The 16,790-nt window shown below is 36.1% G+C and overlaps 1 protein-coding gene across 1 annotated transcript in view; it reads left to right on the top strand.

Moving 5' to 3' along the window:
• Positions 1 to 16,479, top strand: part of LOC121424370 (VWFA and cache domain-containing protein 1-like) — a 37,130-nt gene extending 20,651 nt beyond the window's left edge. Inside the window, exons 13-28 of the mRNA XM_041620031.1 lie at positions 250 to 322; positions 940 to 1,018; positions 2,003 to 2,092; positions 2,529 to 2,643; positions 2,792 to 2,819; positions 3,638 to 3,735; positions 4,334 to 4,417; positions 4,773 to 4,883; positions 5,915 to 6,037; positions 6,609 to 6,708; positions 7,649 to 7,903; positions 8,439 to 8,557; positions 9,169 to 9,285; positions 10,211 to 10,353; positions 11,174 to 11,455; positions 11,903 to 16,479. Of these exons, the coding sequence (XP_041475965.1) occupies positions 250 to 322; positions 940 to 1,018; positions 2,003 to 2,092; positions 2,529 to 2,643; positions 2,792 to 2,819; positions 3,638 to 3,735; positions 4,334 to 4,417; positions 4,773 to 4,883; positions 5,915 to 6,037; positions 6,609 to 6,708; positions 7,649 to 7,903; positions 8,439 to 8,557; positions 9,169 to 9,285; positions 10,211 to 10,353; positions 11,174 to 11,455; positions 11,903 to 12,336 (2,251 nt within the window). The 3' untranslated portion in view covers positions 12,337 to 16,479. The remainder of the gene's footprint in view (positions 1 to 249; positions 323 to 939; positions 1,019 to 2,002; positions 2,093 to 2,528; positions 2,644 to 2,791; positions 2,820 to 3,637; positions 3,736 to 4,333; positions 4,418 to 4,772; positions 4,884 to 5,914; positions 6,038 to 6,608; positions 6,709 to 7,648; positions 7,904 to 8,438; positions 8,558 to 9,168; positions 9,286 to 10,210; positions 10,354 to 11,173; positions 11,456 to 11,902) is intronic.
• Positions 16,480 to 16,790: the final 311 nt, after the last annotated feature.

Below are 16,790 nucleotides of genomic sequence, written 5' to 3'. Positions count from 1 at the left end.
GTCTCTTTCTTTCACCATCACACTTATACCTATTCACTATTTGTATATTTTTGTAAAATTCTATTTATCACATTAAAATACATTTGCGAACATTCTGATACAAGACACAATATGATAATTCATGAATTGGGAAACAGCTAAGAGCGGTAAAAGATAAGATGGGAAGTGTGTGATAATTTACATCTTTATGTCATCAATTACTTCATTTTTCATTGCCATATAATTTCTTCATATTTTCTATTTTCACAGGGAGGAAACAGGAAGTGCCGTCCTTCCCATCTCAGAGAACTGCACAACACAAGCCAAGTACTCCTGGAAACATGTAAGTGCATCATAGATGAAGTGTTAAAAGAGGATGGGTTTTTTTTTAGTGTGATATAATTGTGATTATTTCAACTGACGTTTCTCATAGCAGCCCATGTCTTTCATATGCAATTAATAGACTTATTCCAAAGAATATGTAAAAATATATAATGTAAATTTTATTTGTTTATAATAATAATAATAATAATTAAGCTAGATACATATACAGCTCATTACATTCTGTTTCTAAGTGCTTTAAATTGTAATTATCATGACTCTGGTCATAGGATCCGGGCATGCCTGTACGTAATGTATGCACTTCCTCCACTCCCTGGGGAGCATTCCATCAAGAGTTCTAACACTTGTTTTTCTAGTAGATAATTATGCTTACTGATTTTTGTATTATTGTATTATGATATGAAAAATTATGTTAATAGTAATACTTGTTGTTTTTGTTTAGATACATTGATCCATTCATTACCAAAATATTCAGGTATATTTCCACTGTAATGCATACTGCATCTATGACAACATAGTAAATTTTGTATTATAGTAATCCTATCTTCTTTGTAAACACATCAGTCTCTGTTTTAAATCCAAATTGATCATTTCTTATTGTTTTTTTCCCCCGTACAGATTGAAGGAACTCCATTTACAGTGTGTACTGTGATCTTATCACAGTACAAAGATATACTCAACCTCAGGCATACAAATGGTAAGAAATAAATCCAAAATAGTTTTTTTTTTTTTTTTTTTATTTGAATGATTTCCTATGATAGGGTAATCAATGTTATGAGAAGTTGGTGTGACAGTGACAATACAGATGATAGATGGTATATTTAGTTTCTATTGGTAAATGATGAGAACTGTTTTACAATGTCGTGAAAATTATTGTGATTGAGTAGATGACCTTTTCAGGTTGATGAATTATTCTGATAATAATTGGATTTAAATAGCGCCTTTTCCACAATACATTATGTCAATTAAAGAGAAATTCCAGTAGTTGCAGTTAACACTGATTTCATGAGAAAGTCTGTAAAACAAGGCTCAATTGCCAGTATATCATCGAGGATCTAGATCTGGTACAGTTACATTAACTGGACTTTGTGAAATCTTGAAATCTACGCTGAAAAATGTTCACACCGAAAATCCCCAACACAGATAAGCGCACGTGGGACAATGTATAATTATTGCTTAGGGCGTCGCGCCCGACGCCCTACCCGAATCCCGTGCTTATTTGCTGATTTCTCAGCAATTACACAATTTCTTCCAGAATCCTTTGGCACATGCGTTTTATTTATACAAACAGACACTTTAGTGGTCATTTCATTGGATTCTGTACGAACTTATTTTGATATCGTTACCAAAACTAGCATTTACCTTTAACATCAACAAATACCATGGAGAGAATTCCCACTGAGAAGCAATGACAAGGTAAATGTTATCAAGCAGAGTAGTGTTGATAAAAAGAATTAGCAGTGAAATCGCTCTGGATACAAACCATACTCACAAAATAGTTTGATCCTTTGTTTCCTGTTTTACAATGCCTCGATTGAACATGACTTTAATACACACATTCCTAATGATCTTCCTTATTTTTCTAACATTAATAAAGTGGGTAACATTGTTACATGTATATATTGTTCTGCAATGATATGGTGCATTGTAAATATATTTTTCATTAATTATTTTGGAACAGTGCCCTCTGGAGACAGTCTGATGTATCATCGTTTAGATCTGCTGCCCTCTTCCAATATGTGTATGCATCTCAAGCAACTTGCTACTATGGGTAAGTCTTACCAGTCATATTTCTTTGTATTTTTTTTTTGTATAGGCCTCGGTGTATACAGCATGTTCCTCCTTATTGAGGCCAGAGCTTTCTTACTGTAGTATGTTTCTTATGATATAGAGTAGGTTCCTTTATGAAATGTTATTTGCAGAGTAATTTTCAAAGAATGGCTTGTTAATGTTGAAATATCAGGAAACTACCATAATTGAATTAAAACATAAATGCACATTAAAAGAACACAGGGTGACTTGGGTAATGTATGCTGTACATTATTTGTTTTATCTTGAACATGTACTTCTGTGGCCAGATCCGACCCAATGAAATCTTAGAGATGGATGAATGTGTCATTATATTGGGTATTATCTTGATTTTGATGTCTTCGCTTCTACAAATGATATTCAAGGAATTTGATGATCTGTCTGTCCATGTTTTCTAGATGGTACAAGTCTGTTGCTATCAGCCGGCAGCTTTGCCTCTCCGTATGAACACTTGAGTCAAGAGGAAACCAAGCTAGTAGTCCAGGCCTATGTGGCCTACCTCAGTGATAACACCATGAACTCTTATTGTTTATTCTTGTTTTCTAGATGGTACAAGTCTATTGCTATCAGCCGGCAGCTTTGCCTCTCCGTATGAACACTTGAGTCAAGAGGAAACCAAGCTAGTAGTCCAGGCCTATGTGGCCTACCTCAGTGATAACACTAGGCTCATCGCTAATCCTGGTCTAAAGGTAAGAATAATCCATTTCTTGTGATTTTTTCCCCCATTCTTTTGTCTCATCAAGATTTTTCTATCCCTGAGAAGATTTAGATAGTTAAAAATGGAAGTTAGATGAAGAGAACTTCCTCCTAACTCTTTCTGACACTTATAGTTACTGCATTTAACTCTTTGTTTATGAAACAATCATTCAGTCCTGACATATATAAATCATATCATGATTGAATTGTTGATGGAACAAAAAAAGTTTTTGTATTTTCATTGCAAAGAAAAATCACCATGCACCACATTGCCATACATCGCATTGCTGGGAAATGCACTTGAGCAAAGTATGAATGCCTGGAGCTAATAATGTAATTGTTTTGACACAACGAATTAAAGTGTGGTGTGATTGCGCATTCTTGCACTGGTACAGTGAACTGCAAATCTATTCCTGCTTGTAATGGGGGATTCAAGGTAATACCAGGAAAAGAGAGAAAAATACGTACCCTAGTGTATTACCCGGTAGGATTTTAGGGATTTTATGATTTTTGATTTTAGGATTTAGGGTTAATGAGTTATGATGGGCGTTCTCACTTCTTTAGGATACTATATGTTAGTACACTACACTACATTACAAATCAGATGCATCTGGTAATGAATCAACAATAATACGCCAGGCTTCGCGAGCTGACATGAGTTGGTAAATCACGTTACAAATTATTTGTATCAGTACAAATGTAATCAACAATATGTTAGAACACGAGGATCATTCTGTATTGAAATGATACATGTAGCTGCTGTGTGTTCATACAAAACATTGACGTTTCTTTTGTGATCTTCTTATTACAGCCAACAATAAAGAATGATGTGGCAGCGACCAGAGCCATAGAGAAGACCTGGCTGAAACAGATACTTAAGAGTGACATCAATGAATACATTATAAGAAGGTATGATAACATCTGACGGATATATCCTGCTCCCCCCACCCTTTCTGTTTTTCTTGATCCCTTCAAGATAGCGATATATCCTACTGAAATGTGTTCCGGGAAAAAATTACAAGGGGCTCAGGGTGAATTCACCCCCTGAAAAGCCCCAAAGAGCCGTGGAAAAATAAAAAAGAAATGACCCTGAAATTGCCATAGGGTGTAATATAAACTAAAATACAATGTAGCAAATTGGCTGGTGAGCTTAAAAACAAGCCCCAGTAACACACAACAACAACAAAATTCCTTGATATCTTCATAATGTGGCAAATCAAGGAGTTCTTGTTAAGAATTCATCCTTTTTCATGTGTATGTAAGATATTATAACTATGGATTATTCAGTTATGCTTAGTTAATAATATTAATTGTAAGCATAATACATGTATATACAGCTGTTAATACGGTTTTAGTAAGCGGTGCATGCTATTACCTTGGCTTTAGCACAGCTACATGTACACTGATTGGGCGCCGATATATCCTGATACGTTGTTCCCAAAGCTTTTGATTCTAAATATATCTTGATCTTAGTATCTCCTCTTTAAATATTTTCACTGACGCCTAGGTATGTTGCTACTACTAGTGGTGCTGTCTGGATATATCCTGGTACATTGATGCCTAAGACCTTTGACCCTGCTCGAAGACCTTGGTGAGTTAGTCTTTCTACAAGGTTTCCAATCATTTTATCTTTATTTAAATTACTATTTTAGGTGAAATTTTTGTGTTTATGTTTTGTTGTTCAAGTGTTGAGAGCTGGCCATTGTGTCATGCTGTAATCAACCCATGCTCGTGTATAATGATAAGTATATATTTTGAAATCATTTTTAAAGTCTGTATGCTAGATTCAGGTTTGTACTTGTGAGATGTTTCATCGAAGCATGATTTGAAATGCTGTGTAATTGACTTTCAAACAATTGACTCATATATTCAAAATGAAGTGTATTTATTCAGGAATACAAGAATTAGAATATATTCAACTGCTATAATCCTGTTCATTTTACTAGGTATAAGAGAGCCCTTGAGAACCCAGGTCGAATCACACTATCCTCACCATACCTTGACAATGGGGGCGCTGGTTACATCGTCACACTCAGTCGAGTCATCTTTGAAGGGAGGTCAGTGATAACTTAGAATTTGTTTTGTCTGGTTGTTAGAAGTCGTAATAACCAACATGCTCATGTGTGTGGAGAAATATTACAACGTATTGGTGACTTAATATTTTGCATTTTGGATCAAATTACTACTTCAGGCATAGATAAAGACATACCTGTATCCCGTTGCATAAAACTTTTTACCTGAGAAAACTCTGGTTGTCTTTACCTGAGTGTTTGCCCTGTGTTAAAGTCGAAGGCAGAAATCAGACTAACCTTAGTTTTCAGCTTTTACCAGAGTTTTCTCTGGTAATTTTTTTTTATGCAACAGGCCCCTGGAGTATTTTCAGTATTGTGGCTCAAGTAGTATGATTTTTTTTTATTTTACCATTAATCTTGTCGAGTGATAGACACCTCTCATATTTGTGAATATTAATAACAATATTTATGAATACAGGTGTATGGATTTTGTCGACATATGTTTTTGAGCATATCAAAAGTTTAGTCTGAATGTATACATAAAAAATCTTATTTTATTGTGATGATATTAGTTTATTTTGGTTTATTCAAATCATATCAGACACATGGCAAAAAGAAGCTGCTGAAAACTGCTTATCTAAAAAAAGAGCCAATGGAGTAAATAAGAGAGTCAAAAGGGGCCTAAGCTTTCGATCCTAGCAGAATCTTCTTTGGAGGCAAAATGACAATTTTGCCTCCGAAGAAGATTCTGCTAGGATCAAAAGCTTAGGCCCTTTTTGACTCTCATATCAGACACAATAATGGTCACGACACTATAACAAATAACTAAGAATGATAGGTTTGAGACCCCAGTGAAGCACAGCTTGTTTACTGGGTCCATTTACACAGAGGTATATATAGCAAAGAGTATTTACGAAGAATATTACTTCTGTACAAATGATGTAACATGATAAATGCAAACAAGCATATTTCCCACCCATTCGTGAAATGCCTTTCATTTGGCCTGTTTTGCGTAATGATAGGCATAGTCTTACACCTGTTTCCTCATGATCTGGGTATGTTTGTTCTTCATTCAGGTCCAGCGGATACCACACTGAGAGTGATCATGTTGTAGCCGTCATGGGTATAGATATCACCTTGCCGTATTTCTATCAGCTTCTACTGGATACACTACCCGTTTGTGAAGAGGAACATATCAGGTAATGATTGCAACCACTAAGTAATGATGACCTATTTATCTCACGTAGTCCAAATCTAAGGTTTTCGTGTTCTGTTCTTCGAAATGAGATGATTTGCCATGAATTATCATGTACTCTGGCTCCTGAATTGTAGAAATAAGTTATTTGCACTATTTTCTCAATTTAGTAGTATTACAAAGATCTTGTAAATTCTGTTAAATTGATTTCATTTTGTGTTCTAATTTATTCATTTTTTTTTAATTATTGAGTGGCGGGCCGGGGGGGGGGGGGAGGGGTGTAGTCTACACTTACACTACAAATCAATATTTGTGCATAAACATATCATAGCATGGTATTTTCATCTATATTACGATTTGATTTTCAAATATGCCTTCTCTGTATGATATTTCATGTAATGACATTTTTATATGATTTGATTGCATAAGATTATTTGAAAAAATATGGGAAAATATTACATAGAAAAATGTTAATATCAGATTAAATTGGAAATCAAACTACCTTGAACGTATGAACAAAGCATCTCAATCTGTTCTCTGAATTAAAATTAATGCATTATTTGTTTTATTGTCAGATGTTTTGTGATGGATGAGAGGGGATACCTAGTTGCCCATCCTTACTTTGTTGAACCTCTAGGAAGAGGGCCTATGGAGAAACAACACATTACACATCAGGTAGGAATGGTTGGATGGAAACTTAAGATTAAAGCAAATACAAACCAGGAGGCTTGTATAGCATCACCAAAGTCCTCAATTAATCAAATCTGGCCAGGCTCGTAGCCCATAATGCACCATTCTCAGCAGTGTAATATTGGATCTTGATAATTTTCTCAATCTTAAAGGGGGAGTGAACTGGGTGTGGTCTCTCATTGACTGTGTGTTATGAATACATGTACATAGTTTTAAAATATACATAATCATATATCTACTATTACTACAGAGAATTAATTGACCTATAATTGTATTTGTATAGAGAAACTAAAATGTTCTGAAAGGAAAAGTAATTGTTTTGCTACTTGGTAATATAAATGTAATTATTGCGGTATAAATGTATTGAGTAGTTAATTAGCATGTTTCCATTCAAGTGGGTCTATATTACTAGACTATTCTAGCATTATGGGTCACTCCAGGAAACTGGCCAGGTATGAGTAGTTGAGGACTCGAGATGGTGCTATTCGTTCGTATCTGCTTTAATAATTTGATATACAATCGCCTGGTGTGGCTATCCCATACCTCTCAGGCAGCAAATGCATGAAAGATGGAAGTATAATTTATTTGTGTCTTTTTCTTGGAATTTATGGTATTCACTACAAGGACATGTTCATTTTCTTGTATGTGTTAAAAGGAGCAAAAACATTAATGTCCTTCTTTGAAATCCACGTGAAGAAGTAGAATTATTGTTGACCATGCAATTCATGTGTGGAGCGTCGTGGCCCAGTGGATTAGTCTCCGGACTTTGAAACGGAGGGTTTTGGGTTCAAATCCCAGCCATGGCATAGTTTCTTTCAGCAAGGAGTTCATCCACAGGGTGCTGCACTCGATGGAACTGAAATGGCTCCCCTGGGTAAATATACCATTATCATTATTTATTATTCTCTTTTCCTCGCCCAAACAGGAGATCCTGATATCCAACGATGTCCTCTACCACACCGACTTTGTCCAGAAGCTACGTTGCAACCGCTTCGGCAACCGCACCGTCCAGCGCTACTACTCCTTCAACACCAGCTACCAGGACGGTGTGGTGGCCAATAAGTTCCACTCAGAGCATTGCATCCAGTATAAGATGACCCCTATACCTTTCAGCAACACATTTGTGGGCGTGGTCAACGAGACATGTGACTTTGTGACTGCATTCTGCCCTTGTAGCATGGTGAGAATATATTTTAGATGTCAATTAGTCCCTGAAATCCAATGTATCATTCAATCTTTCAGTTAAAGTGATTTTGATGTAGTTATAGTAATGAAAATAGCTGTATGTATATGGCACTCTTTTCAGTGGACGTTTTATATTTAAAAATCTGTAGTTGGACTTTCAAGGAACATTTGGTCTGAATTGGGAGATGAGCTCATTCTATTACATTGCCTTCTGTGTTATTTCATAAATGATAAATTAAATAGAATTGTTTTACTATTATTTGATTTGTCAGTGATTTTTCACTGACATATTTCTTCATGAAATGCTAAACCCATGTATTTACTCCCTTGCTATCATGAAGGTATTTATGGGTTCTTACAAAATACATTGAGAGCAAATAATAATTGTGAACAACCAGTGATTTTTTTGTCCATTTCCTTTTAAAAACTATATATATTTTGTGCTCAAATTATAACAATGACATTGCTCTGTTAATGGTATGTTGCTTAGCGTGTGCTTATAGTATGATATATTTTTACTTTTCTTTCAGACCGATAGGCTTTGTCTAAACTGTCATCGAATGGAGCAAGAGGAATGTGAATGTCCGTGTGAATGTGCACTAGATCTGGATGCGTGCACTGGAGATATACTGAACAAAGAAGATGATAGGTAAGATGGGCTACATGCTTTCACCTTGGTAGTATTAATAATGATAAGAGTGATTGAATAAGGGATGGTGTGATTGTGCGCTAGACCTGGATGCTTGCACTGGAGATATACTGAACAAAGAAGATGATAGGTAAGATGGGCTACATGTTTTCAATTTGGTAGTACTAATAATGATGAGAGTGATCGTGTGAATGTGCATTCGATCTGGATGCATGCACTGGAGATATATTGAACAAAGAAGATGATAGGTAAGATGGGCTACATCATTTCACTTTGGTGGTACTAGTGATAAATGATTTATTCTAAATAAACTTATACTTTAATATGGTGCAGCTGCATAGATATCACAGACATGGAGTTAAATAACACTCCCCTTCACGCCCGGTAGTCAGTGTTTTCAACGAGGAAGTTCAACCCCTTCTCTTTACTTATCTTCTTGTTTTTCTCTCTTTTTCATGCTTTTGAAAAAAATAGGGGTTTAGTATTTCTAAAATGATTGAATGAAAATGAATTATGATTAGTTTCTAACAGGTTGGGTGAAAATCAGGAAGGTCATTAAAAAACTGATCTTCCATCCAGTTATACCTCATTTCTTATTCTTTGTGTTTCAGTAACCCAAGTTGTCCAGGAATGGAAGAGAACTCAGGATTACCAGAACTAGATGAAGACATGACCAAAGACCTTCCTCAGTGCTTGGACTTCCAGTGTGGTCAGAGAACTACCTTAGGGTAAGTTGGTTTTCTCATCATGAATGCATCCCATGAAAACTAAGACTGTCAATTGAAGTCATTCTCAGGTTTTGGGCGTTTGAAAGCCCTGTGATCTCTTGAGGACTATTCCCCAAGACAGGATTTCTCCCCAGAGTATGGGGTGTCTTGAGAGAACAGCTACTATGACATCAAACTCTATCCTGGAGGAATTCTTTCCTGAATGATAAGTTTGCTTGCCCCAGGGGGAGTTGTCCTTGGAGAGTTGTGCATGAATCGGTTCACGGTTTACAAATAGGATCATTAATTTTTGTTTTTTTGAAATTTGTTGTTTAAAACAGACATGAATATTCAGTAGAGAAGCTAAACGGTACACTATGTATTCTTTTGTGGACATAAATTTGCTCCTGAAAAGGACCACCCAGACTTGACGTTTCAACATGTATGTTCTTGTCATCTTCAGGAGAAGACTGATATAATAATGATAATACCAACGTGCTTACATAGTGCATATCACTGCCAAATAACATCCCTATGCACTTCATTGGATATTATCATGGCTTTAGCCCTGCATCCTTTTACAGCGCGGTGGCATTTCAAGGAATAAAATTCCTGCCAGGTACCAATTTACCTCACCTGGGTCTAGTGCAGCACAATTTGGATAAATTTCTTGCTGAAGGAAATTGCGCCATGGCTGGGATTCGAACCCACAACCCTGTGTTTCAAAGTCAAAAGACCAATCCAATGGGCCACAAAGCTCCATGTATGCCTAAATTTGTGTGTTGTGAAGTATATTGAGTTTGCAGATTACATTTTCACTACTTTATGTTCAGGTAGAAAGAAAATGAAGAAAAAATAAGGCAGATCTTAACACTATCAGTCTTTAATAGGAACAAAGTTTCCTTTATGAAGTCTATATTATCTTGTTTGTTTTGATTACTAACAGGACATGCCGTGGAGTGTTAGATTGCGAATGGTGCGAGTACGGTCAAGATGGGAGTTCACTTCTCAAAGATCCATACTGCGCTACTCAAAGAGAGTGCTTCGGTGGGGTGCTAGGTGCTCCTACACCGTATGGTGATCAGATTGGTAAGTGTTAGTCTAGGAGTACAATACGGTGGCGTAACAAATATAGAAAAGAAGCAAGTTCATTCCAGTTATTGTATTTTATCAAATAAATAACATCTCTCTAAATTGTTGATATCAGTGTTCAGTCGGATATCTAAAATAAAGCTTGAGAAGAGATATAGTTTTTAGAAGGAGGCTGGGAAAGCCATGGATCTAAAACTAGAAGGCACACAGCCTTATGTAAAATAGTTGCCCACTCAAGAAAGACGACACCCCCCCCCCCCCTTTTAACATTAACCAATTAGCATAATTTATATCAAAGAAAAAGAGGCGAAGCTTAGGACCTCGAAAGAATGTTGGAGGTCCCTGGTGAATTGCAGATGCATAGTTCAGGACATTCTGGTGTACATTACCATAATTAGAGTGTGTTTTGGTGGAGTGTTAGGTGTTTCTTCCCCCCTTGGGTGATCAGGGGCCTGTCTTACAAAGAGTTGCAATTGATCTTATCAATCGCAACTATGGAAAGCCAGCAAAGTCAACATATAAAATGCATGTTTGTTCAAAATAAAAATCTAGATATGAATTTATATCCATAAATTCATTGATTTCTTTACAATTTTGTGTGTTCTTTGTTTACATTACAGGACATTGTGCAAATTTCCATTAGAAAAAATTATGACACTGATGGATTTCCATAGAGTCACGATTAATTGAATCAATCGTGATTCTTTGTAAGACGGGGCCCAGATGTGCAAGTGTTAGGTTGTTTGTTCGGAATGTTGTAAATTATTCTTGTGGAATTCTAACCACCACTATGATTTTGATTCTGATCTCTATTCAGTTGTCGCACGTCGTTCCTACACCTTCGAGACCAACGCCAATGCCCATGTGGGTCCCGTCGCAGGAGCCCTCCTGGCTGTCATCCTGTCCTTGGCCCTTGTCATCTACATCTACCGTCATCACGTTCACAATCAGGAGAGAAGGAGACGTGAGATGGCCCAGCAAGGATCCGATACCTCCGTCAGGATGACGCAGGGGGATGGAGATGGAGCCGATGGGGTGGAGCCGGATGCAGGAGCTGGAGGGAGCAATCCGCCCGATAACCAGCCTCCCCCTGGAGCATGTGAGTTGCCATTCCATTCTACATTGTACCTCTGGTTTTTGTTTTTGATAAACCAAAGATTATTGGCATTATAAGAAATATTTGTGTCATGAGTTTCATAATCTTAATGGTTGTCCAGACGGATTGGGAAGTGTTTCATTTGATTGATGGTTATGAGGATTAGTCCTTGAGGATCCCTGATTGGAACTCAATTTTCCATGTTGGGTTTTTTTTTTAAGATGGAATGAATTGATTTCTGTGTGTGACATCCAAATCGAAATCTACCTAGGCACTTATCAGAGGAAGAAGTATTAATAATAGGAACGTTAAAGAAATGCTGTTAACAAATTTATTAAGCATCTTGTTCTAAAAATTTCATTCAGATCTCTCCAGAAATGAGTTAGTGCCATGAAGAAATTATGCATAACTAATCAATTGATATCATTATTATTTTTACCCTATTTTCAGATGGCCAGGGTAATATCATACTGGCTGCCTTGCATCACCCAAGCCCGTACCATCAGCGCATTCGCCATGGCATCCGTATCTGGCGCCGACAAGGTCAAGCACCGAGTGAAAGTGACCACGGGTACAGCACCATGACGCCGCACGAGGACAGTGAATACCAGTACGTGGAACCGGATCCCGTGGTGGCATCGCCGGAAAGAAACATTGTGGATCCTCCCCCGGGAATGTTGCATGTGGACAGGTCGTCCGAACTTCCCAGTGTCACTTGTAGAACTGCGCTTCTAGAGCGGGATTGCAGCCCGCCCTCTTGTGACAACCCCTTGTCGCAATCAATAGTGCCAAAGATCGAACCTCCCCCTCAAACAGTATTACCGCGGAGATCTCATCACATGCGCACAAGAGCTCAGGTCCATTCTGTCGATACGACCTGTTAGCGATGACTCCGAAAGCATTGACTTCTCGAAGACTTGTAAAATCTAGAAGAGTATAAGCGTTATTGTATATTTATCTTGTATTTTGTAAATACAAACCCACCCCGTGTAAGGAGGAGGTGATTGCCAAAGTATTATCTCGTGAGAAACTTGGAAGGACCATAAATACTGGATTAGACCATTGTTGGATCATTGTTATAGCGTCGTAGCTTGCTGACGTAGTATCACATGTTGAGACGGCTCGAGAAGCAGCAGTGTGTTGACAGTGACTTCAGTAGCATTGACGTGAATCCTGAAAGTTTATAAATAATAGGAACTGTGGAGTTTATATTTATGCAGTCTTACTGGTGCTTGCTAGACCTACGTAATTTTAGTACGCAGCATGGGCGAAATCAACAGGACATTGTGACTTAATGCTTTTTGGATTGTTTGTCATTTGTTTGATGCCATGTTTTTTTCTATTTCTGCCATACAAATGCTTTGTTTCATCATTTTTGTTATTGTCAATCCCTTTGTCGTCATCATCATCCTCGCCATTGCCATAATAATCATCATCGTTGTCATCATTATCATCATCATCGTCACCATCATTGTCATCACCATCATCATCAACATCATCATCATGAACCTCATCATCATCATCATTGCCATTGACATCGCCATTGTCTAATTGGAATGTTCCTTTGAAAATATCTTGATGCTCTTGGTTGTAGAACACCTTGCTAATTAGAAAAGAATAACCTACAACCAAAGTAGATTATAAAATTTGGAGTCCTTTTTAAAACTAGAGGCAACATCAATTTGAAAATAAAGGTACTTCATATTTATGTATTCATTCATATTTCTTAATTCAGCCATGAAATGATATCAAAATATTTAATGAATTTTTTGTAAATTCTAATTTATACCGTAAGTTTGGGATGTTGGTGATTGGTGGATGTGTTCCAAACTTGGGTAAATTTGGAATGAGATATAGCCATTCAATATCCACCTTTACTTGCAGTATATTACAGACGAACAATGAAAGCACACTTGAAATTTAGTTTAGCCTCAACTTTTCCTTGAATGGAAATGACCAAACGATCCATCTCATGTCATAATAGCTGTGTATTATCAGTGTATGTGGAGGTATTTGCCAAAAAGGACCAAATCTTTTAATTCATTGTTTATATTTTGATCTTCAAATTGCCAACTGTGAATTGCATAAAGGGCAGGAGATGCACATGTATTAAATGAAAGAAATTAAGTGGGGTGTGTCGGGTTCTTGTGCATGAAATCCTGCCATTAGAATACTACCATGTCATACCTCATAAGCATAATCTATTTGATCATAAAGCTAGTTGAATTTGGTTTAGATATTCTTGGTTTAACACCAATTTTGACTTGTATTTATTGAAAGAACATCAGAATTAGATTGCTTATCATCAATAAACGGCATATTAGGATCGTTTTCACCGATTTGATCTATATCGTTTTTAGTGGGAAGAAAGAAATTATCCAGGCTTCCAAAAGCAAATACTTAGTGAGGTGATAAGAACTTAAATTTCATTAAGAAAAGAGGGGTTTTCCAATTGAATAGGTAATTTGTCAGGTTATGTCCTGTTATATTTTGAAATCCTGGCCGTTTAGATCCAAGTAGAAGCCATTTTTTACACATTTTATGGAAGATGATCTCATTTGTTGTAAGAGAACTTATGTTGAGATTCAAGATCTTAGTACCTCAGTTTCACAGAAAAGGTACTTGGTTTTCTTCTTGTGAAATATAATTCTAAGTTAAAACTTGTTCATGATAACATAGATGATTTGAAATATGTGATCTCATGTATCTCCATTCTTCCATATTGCTATGCATTTTTTGTTTGCAATATTCGTTTTCACTCACTCTCAAAACAGTCATCAAACCTGCCAAAATAAGCAGTTATTCTTTTTTGCTATTTTTGTACAGTTTATTTAATACATGTCTATATTTTGTATATTTTTTTTTGTATTTGGTCATTTGGAAAAGCGCATGCTGTTGAACAGTACCGTGATTTTTCAGTCACTCCAAGTACTATCTACCTAATACAATGCTATGTACGTGCTAGATCATAGAAACTTATTTTGCCAAATTTGTGTCATGTTTTTGTATGTTAAATTATGGTTGTACATAATATTTGTAAAAAAAAGGGAGATAGAAAATAGAAATTTCTCATAGTTTTGTAATCCCACCGTGACATGAGTAGTAAAGTTTGTAATTCTATTGATTATACTTTGCCAAATACTTGTACTGTTTATGGAATGTTACCGACATTGACATGTGATATATACAAACTAATCATAACTAAGAAATATAAATATAGTTTCAAACTGCAGTTTAAATTTCTTTATATTGATTTTTCTCTTGTCATGTACCCAGTCAAGATATGTCCTCGTTCTAGTATTTTGTCGTCATGATGAGTGTACATCTAACAAAAAATCCCAGCAAACAATAAGTCCATTCAAAATATGAAAAATGGTGGTTAAATCCAAAACAAATTCCAACAGAAACTATTTTTTCAGCATTGATCTATTGAAGTTACTGTAAAAGTCGTTTGTGTTGCAATTTGTTTTGGGTTATGTCATATTTTTACTGGACTTATATAGGGTTCATACAATACTTGGAAAGCCCAGTCTTTGTAAAGATAGCTAAAAACCTCTAGTAGTATTTAATTGAACAAATTGAAAAAAATATGAATGTAGTCCCATGTACTCAACTTGATGATGCAACCAATAAAGGTTATTTCAATCTCTCTTTTAAACCTGAACATATGTATAATCATTAATGCGAGAATTCTAATACATGTTTTTTAGTATTCAAAAAAATGAAATAGAAAATGTCCAGCTTACTACCTTGAATTGAGAACTAATTGTACTCTTTTTGAAATAAATATACTTCTGCCATATTTTTCATTAAGAAATCCTGTATTCAAAATATCTAAGTGCTTGATGCTAGGCAGAATAGTTGGTCTCAATGTTCTGAGATTTTTAAAAATTGTATTTTACTCTGCAAGACAGTACTACTTTTGTCCAATTTCACAGAACTACGATTGAAATTAGTTACTAACTCGTTGCATCAATTGTATTTTAATGAAATGTACCACATACTGTTGTGATAATGTGCATTCTTACTCATTTTGGAACAATTTGTCACATTGACCCGACTTTATATTCTCATTCATTTTGATTATGATTTCTTGTTGAATTTGCTAAACATATCAAATGAAAATGAATTTGAAGGTGATGAACAAAAGAGAACAAACGATTTTATGAGAAATTCATGTTCTTTCATTGTTGATTTGAAATATCTTTTAGTGCCAACAAGTACCAAGCAAAATGAAGAGCTTTGTACATTTGTGTGAGAAATTTTTCGCAGAATATGAACAGGATAGTTAGAAATCTTGAAGAATCATCAGCAGTAAATAATGAGGTACATAATTCCGAAAGAAAAGTAATCCACTAGGAGGTTCACATATTACATTGAATGGATTTGGATTTTGAAATTAGACATATTATTACAATTATCCATTAACAAAGAAGTTTTTTAAATGTTATGGTACCTTAGAATAATGCTGGTTAATCTCAATGAATATGCATGGATTCAATGAAAACTGTTACAAGCCACTGAAATCCTAGTATCTGATTTGTTGAAAGCAAAAATATATCAGTAAAAAGAAGTAATCGCTTGCAAAGTATTTCATTAAACGCTCGCCAAATGGCACAAGGACAAATATAATCTCATTACATCCAGTTATAACAGCTGAAGATTTGAAGTTGTGTTTTATGGACATCTCAAATTACGGTATTCATACCAGAGATAATAACTTGTCACATATCCTCTCTCAAAACCCTCACAGTCGATCAAAAATAAGGCTTTCAGTGGCTTACTACAATTCATATACCATTATGATTGACAAGTTTTGTGAAACATGACCCATGCTTGTGACCAGTGATCTTTGTTCCGCATGGAAGATGTTCATATATTGTTTGTATTCAATCAGATGGGGGGGGGGGTGAAGATGCCTGATATTGGTCAACGCCTACCGTTAGATTTAGAGTGACATTAATTGTCAGTTCATATTATTGTATACAAGAATAATGAATAAATGCAACAGCTATTTCATGATTGGATGAGATGTTCTTTAAGTGTTTGGTTTCAATGGCAGTGATGCCGTGTCAAAGTGTGGTTCCCGGCGCATACTAGTCTGCTGTGCAAACCCTTCACTCAAGTTAAGGGTCTGAATGTGCAGCCCACTCATGCCTTGTGAACTGAAGGCCCTCTCACTTAGTCTGCTGTGCAAACCCTTCACTCGAGTTAAGGGTCTGAATGTGCAGCCCACTCATGCCTTGTGTACTGAAGGCCCTCTCACTTAGTCTGCTGTGCAAACCCTTCACTCGAGTTAAGGGTCTGAATGTGCAGCCCACTCATGCCTTGTGTACTG

The sequence above is a fragment of the Lytechinus variegatus genome, chromosome 11 (assembly GCF_018143015.1).
Source record: "Lytechinus variegatus isolate NC3 chromosome 11, Lvar_3.0, whole genome shotgun sequence".
Taxonomy (NCBI): domain Eukaryota; kingdom Metazoa; phylum Echinodermata; class Echinoidea; order Temnopleuroida; family Toxopneustidae; genus Lytechinus; species Lytechinus variegatus.
Note: the sequence above shows the minus strand (reverse complement) of the source record. Positions and strands in the feature narration are given on the sequence as shown.